General features: G+C 42.1%; 1 protein-coding gene across 1 annotated transcript; it reads left to right on the top strand.

Annotated features, from left to right (window-relative positions):
* The first annotated feature begins 334 nt into the window (after positions 1 to 334).
* On the top strand, positions 335 to 6,170 carry LOC115775336 (interleukin-1 receptor type 1-like). Its single transcript, XM_030722869.1, has 7 exons — positions 335 to 410; positions 2,064 to 2,316; positions 3,279 to 3,471; positions 4,076 to 4,244; positions 5,430 to 5,492; positions 5,652 to 5,784; positions 5,922 to 6,170. The coding sequence occupies exons 1-7, from the start codon at positions 335 to 337 to the stop codon at positions 6,124 to 6,126; spliced, it is 1,092 nt and encodes a 363-aa protein (XP_030578729.1). The 3' UTR covers positions 6,127 to 6,170.
* Positions 6,171 to 6,564: the final 394 nt, after the last annotated feature.

Below are 6,564 nucleotides of genomic sequence, written 5' to 3'. Positions count from 1 at the left end.
GGTGTACCCTGCCTCTCGCCCCATGTCAACTGGGATAGGTTCCAGCCCACCCCCCTCCCCATGACCCTGAACAGGATAAGCAGAAGAGAATGGATGGATGGGAGCTAGATGGTGGTAGAAAGGGGAAAAATATTTCTTAAAGTTAGACCCTTCATCTCAGCTGATTATTTCTGGATTTTAAAGACACTTGTGACTTTCACTGGATTGAATTGTTACATTTTTCACTGATTACCATGTCAGGTTGTTGCTATAATTCATAGCCTGTTCACACCCATCTACAGCACATGTTTACTTCTCAATTTTGTGTGTGTGTGTGTGTGTGGGTGTTTTAGAAATGGGCTTGAGTTCAACACTGGCAAGCCTCCTGTTGTTCCTCAGCCTGTGTGGAATCTGTAGAGCATCTGAACAGGGTGAGCACAATAACACTGTCTTACACACACACACACACACACACACACACACACACACACACACACACACACACACACACACACACACACACACACACACACACACACAGACTTAGGAAAACCTAAATCTATTTACACTTGCAGGCTTTACTATACCATGATAAAAGGCACATGTCAAATTACATGTGATGTACACTAATCCAGTTCAGTTGTATTATTGGTCATAGAGCAGATTGGAAAAAATTGAGTCAGAAGCAAAATGTAGTAAAATCCCTGAGCTGCTGGCCAAATGCTGGAAAAGTACAACCACTAAAAGGAAATGTTAACTGTGCACTCAGATTTAAAGTATTCTGATGATTAATCTTTTCTTCAGTATATTTTTTGCCTTTTATTAATGCACAGTGAAGAGACACATGAAAGTGGGGAACGAGATACAGAGGAAGCCACGCAGGAAAGGGCCATAGGTCGGACTCAGACCTGGGCCGCCACAGGCATGTGTTTGCCTGCGCAGCCACTGAGCCACCCTGGCATAAATGGAGCAACTTGGCGCGTTTCCCAAAGAGAGGAAAAATGTTTTAACGTGAGACATCTCAGATGTAGACATAAGAGACTATTATTGCAGGAGCTTTAACTTATAGTATAAAGCACCTTGAGACAGCTGTTGTTGTAATTTGGCACTATATAAATAGTATATAAACTGAACTGACTACAGGAGAGGAAGATGAGTACTCTCTGGTACTCGGTCTTCCTCCCACAGTCCAAAAACATGCAGTTAGTGGGGTTAGGTCAGTGGTTCTCAAATCCAGGCCTCGTGGCCCAGTGTCCTGCAGGTTTTAGATGTGTCTCTGCTTCAACACACCTGAGTCAAATATAGAAGTCATTAGCAGGACTCTGGAGAACCTGACTGCATACCGAGAAGGTAATTCAGCCATTTGATTCAGGTGTGTTGAATCAGGGACACATCTAAAACCTGCAGGACACTGGGCCACGAGGCCTGGGTTTGAGAACCACTGGGTTAGGTTAATCAGTGACTCTAAATTTCATTCCTCTGCATGGAACCCACCTATGGTTGTAAGCTCCTGGTAGTGACCAAAACAATGAGATCGCTGATAGAAGCTGCAGAAATGAGCATCCTTTGTAGTGTGGCCAGGCTCAGTCTAAGACTGGGCTCTTCAACTCCAGGCCTCAAGAGCCCCTGTCCTGCAGGTTTAAGATGTGTCTCTGCTGCAACACACCTGAGTCAAATTAAGAAGTCATTAGCAGGACTCTGGAGAACTTGATGGCATACTGAGGAGGTAATTCAGCCATTTGAGTCAGGTCTGTTGGATCAGGGACACATCTAAAACCTGCAGGACAGGGGCTCTCGAGGCCTGGAGTTGAAGAGCCCTGGTCTAAGATATAGGGTGAGGAGCTTGGTCATTTGGGAGGGGCTTGGACTAGAGGCACTACTCCTCTCAAGGTGGTTGGGGAGAAGGAGAGCGCTGTTTAGACTGCTGTCACTGTGACCCAGATACGAATAAGTGGTAGAAAATGGATGAATGAATGGATGGATGGACAGACATAATCTTTGACATTGAAAGGTTTAGTTTATCAGGATTAAATCATTAAATAAATTATTTTAATCTGTATTCCACACTAACACGTATGTTGCAGGGAAGTGTACTGACTACAAGCTCCAGTTTGAGAGGGTTTTCTCTGTTCCTGGAGATGTGGCGATGCTGAACAGCACACTGGTCTCTCCAGATGTCTTTGACTTCAAAGCTGTCCCGTACACAATCATGTGGTACAACTCAACGTCAGGCCAAGAAATCACCAATCAGACTGGTCATATCCTGGTGAACCAGGAGACCCTGTGGTTTCTGAATGCAACACTGAGTGACAGCGGGGATTATGTGACCATACTGAGGTAGGAAGCACCAACAGAAATATGACAGTCAGAAGAGAATAGAGCAGAGGAAATTGACAACCTTTGCAAGACTCACATGTGTGTGTGTGTGTGTGTGTGTGTGTGTGTGTGTGTAATATAAATAAATATATATATATATATATATATATATATATATATATATATATATATATATATATATATATATATATATATATATATATAATTTTTTATTTTTTTTTAAAGGAATCCAAACTGAAATTATAAACCACAAGACAGGATGGATGGAAAAAGATGGATGGATGGCTGCCTGTGGCTGCCATTTTGTGGTGTCTATATGTTTGCCCTCATTGCGGGTGGTGGGCACTTGAGTAGATGCTACCTCATGGTCTTGGGGTGTGGGGGTCTGGGTGCTTGAGACAATGGATGCTGGCCCTGGGCTAGTTGGCTGGCCTCCCCTGCGGGGATCTGGGTGTGGAGTCTGGGGCCCTGGTGCCTGGGATTGTCCTACTCCTTGCTGGGTCCTTCCCTACACTGGGGGTGCCCAGTTATGCCTGGGCATGCTGATGTTACTGGGATGTGTGGCCTTGGTTGTTCAGTGCTCTTGGGTGCAGCGTACAGCCCGGGTCTTCTGGGTTAGGGTTAGATTAGTGTTGTTGCAGCTTCTCACCCTCATTCATGACAAACACAGTATCACAGACACAAGATTGTGTGCTTGTTTCTGTGTTGGTTTTTATCTTCCAGGTGCTGTTTGTTCTCCTGTTTTTGCGCTTTATTTCTTCAATTTTAACTGTAACATGATATTCATTTTCAAAATGTTCTGGATTACCTTAAAACAATGACAACTACTACTGTAGCTGGTAATTACTATTTTACACATCACTGCAGTTTTCTGCAAGACCCAAACAACTTTCTAATGTTTGAGTTTTGAATGTGTCTAATTATCCGTTCATTGATAATGGTTTCACTTAATTTCCCTGTAGGACTCCTTCTCACTGCTATAGGCAGGCCGCCAAGCTGGTAGTAGAGGAAAGACTTCCAGGAGAATGTGGAAGGCCGAGGAAAGCTTTACAAGAACTTACAAAAGGAGCCAACGACAGCCTGAGCTGCCCTCTGGGGGACCATATCAATAAGCTGAGAAGCTACAACATCACTTCCTCCATCAAGTGGTACAGAGTGAGTTGTTGGGAATTCTTGGCATGAAACCTAATGGGTTTAATGGAGAGGCTGCAAAGTAGCAGCAACCTCAACTATTTACTGCCTCTATTTCAACTTGTATCAGTACAAGGAGTGCACTGAAACTCTGGGCTGATACCAGTGTTTACAAATTACAGTTTGGCTGATAGCAGATGCCAGCATCCATGAGGTTTTTGTTTGTTTTGTTTCACTTTGTGACAGGGAAACAAATGAATACTATTTAAAAAAATGATGGGAACTGTTATAAAGTTCCATGTTTTAAAATAATCACATCATCCCACCATCAGTAAATGGAAACGTTTATGCCAGCAGTCAAATGGGATCCCACGGCAAATTCACCAACTGCACTGTTTATTATAATGAATAGAGACCATAGAGACATTTTTTCTTGTTTTGTGATTATGAAACAAACTGTTCAGCATACATCTTCTGATGCTCATCGGGTGTCTCGGGTTTTACAACAGATACCCGATGAAGCCAGGTGACCCGACTGGTGTTGATCAAGATCCAGCCTGTGTCCAAGTGTTTAACTACGCCACCCATTTCTCCCCCTCTTTAGCTACTTTGATGTTATTCCCTCTAGGACTGTGAGCCCATAGAGGATGGGACAAACATCTACGAGTATTGGGACACCAAACTGAAAATTAATCATGTGGAACTTCAACATAAAGGCACCTACACCTGTACTCTAACATTCACCCTCGATGGCATCAAAGGATCTGTGTCAGAGACCATTGATGCAACGGTCACAGGTGAGATTGCAGACAAAGAAAAGACTACAAACAATTTGTCTACAGCACAACAGAAAGTGTAAAGATGTTTTATCGAATAACAGCAATCATACAATAAACAGTGTTTACATTCTTACCATTGTTACTGCTGCCATAACTATCATGAGACACTGTGTGGCAGGCAGGATCGGACCCCAGTGCAGGACTCAGGAGACAGGATGTGGAACTTTATTTGCTGAATCTCACTGATGAGAATGAAGAACATAAACTGGCTGGCAGCGAGCCAAACCTACATACACAAGGACTTAGGGATAAAACTTGACAGAAACATATGTACACACACACACACACACACACAGAACTAATGACCAGGACACGATAAAGACTAAAATTGCTAAAAAAATAATAAAATGTACTAATGTTTTATTCAAAGCATAAACGCATCTTTCCTGAGGTTAGTGCTGAGTGCTAGGACTCAGTCTTTTTGCAAACACATGCATCGCCGCCCCAGAGACAATCAAAAATAATGCAGGCTGAAGGGACACTTTAGACTGAGAAGCTATGTCCAGCTTTTATACTGTGTATAGTGTGTACATAAACAGAAAATAGTAGTAAAGGAAGGTACCAGGAAAAGGACTGGCACAATATTTGACTGTTATCACTTTTACCTGCTGTTCCATTTATTTAGACCAAATAAGCAGTTTTAAACCACTTTAGCCTCTATAGCAGGGCACATGACCATCTCTGAAAAAATCCCACCATCTAGACAGCTAATGTAGGAGGGCGTCTGTTTATAGGGGTCAGTGGTCTTGTGACTTCAATAATAAGCCACATTGGAAGAAAAGAAACCCTGACCTGGCTAACTTCCACCACACTGCCCACCCTTCAGGGTCCCTATACTGACCAATATACACAGTACTGACCAATATCAAGACACCACAAAACATGTTAACAATGTTTTACTTTTGTATATTGATTCACTGTTCCATAAAAGCCTATCAGGGGAACAATACGAAGAAAAAATGAAAGAAAAAAAGCAAAACAGAGCAGCAGTAATAAAGGTAACGATAGTGTTAGGAAAAGTGGCAGCTTAAGTTTACTTACTGTAAACTGCAGAATGGGAAATATGGCTCCATTTCCAGCATATCTTTGTGATTTTCTGACCTCTGCTGCATACAATACAGTGTTTGATGTTCTCTGTTTCAGAGGAGTACTCTTTGATTCCACACGTGCATGAACCCACCAATGAAGTAGTCAAAGCAGAGAGGGGTACGTCCTTGTCTGCTAGATATTCTGAGAAATGTGTTCTGCTGATTTCACACAGACTTCTGCTTTAATTTTAATACGTACTGCAGGGAGAGTAAATGCAAAGCTTTAAATAAATACAGTTTCATTACATACTGAGTTACTGTTTGTGCGTGTGTTTAGGGTTCAACTTCAGTAAAAGGTGTCTGGTGTTTGTGCCGGGTGACGGGAAGCCTTCTGTTGATATCTTGTGGTTGGCCAGAGAGGATTTCATTGAGACTAACACCTCTCACCGCGTCCACATGTTAGATCAACGGTCAGTAGCTTCAACTCTCCATCCGTTTGTTTCATCTGCTTTAACAGTTAAGTTTATGTCTGAGACTCGTGCTCTAACAGACACAGAGCACCACATTTTATCACATTATTTTAGACTCATCTGATTATTCTCACCAGTATGCTGCCCAATGATGGTCCTATCAAAGGCGTGTGGTTAGAGCGACTGCTGATGTTTTCTGAGCTGCAGAAGGAGGACTTGTACACCAACTACACCTGTCGTGTGTACAGTGACAGGGGCTTTCCTGAGAGATATTTTAGTCTGCAACCAGCAGGTAAAAACATCTACCATAAATATTATACTTTACCTTACCTTGTTTATTAACCTTGTGGACTACTGCATCTTCTCACAATCAGTAAATCAAAGAATCTGTGCATTGAAGTGATTATCTTATATATATATATATAAAGAAAAATCCAAACATTTACAGTAAATTATGTTAATTATATTTAATATGTTACCATGTTTATGGTCATACTGTTGTTCAGAGTGTATGAGAAATGCTAGTTTATGATGTATTGGAGGAACAGGGACTAATTAAGCAATCTTCCAACTGGTAGATGACCTGCTCTATCACCTGAGTCACAGTGTACCCTTAAATCTGCAATCAGGCTAAGCAGTCACATGAAGGTGGTTATCAACTGGATAAGACAACCCAGTGTTTCCCAGTCTAGCTACAAGTGTGTTCACTGTATAGCACCACATGACCAGTTTAAACACAGACGTGTCTACTGGGCGCAAAGTCTCATCTTTTATGAAGAC

Source organism: Archocentrus centrarchus, unplaced genomic scaffold (assembly GCF_007364275.1).
Source record: "Archocentrus centrarchus isolate MPI-CPG fArcCen1 unplaced genomic scaffold, fArcCen1 scaffold_106_ctg1, whole genome shotgun sequence".
NCBI lineage: Eukaryota > Metazoa > Chordata > Actinopteri > Cichliformes > Cichlidae > Archocentrus > Archocentrus centrarchus.
The sequence above is the reverse complement of the archived record's forward strand: the minus strand, read 5'-3'. Positions and strand labels throughout refer to the sequence as shown.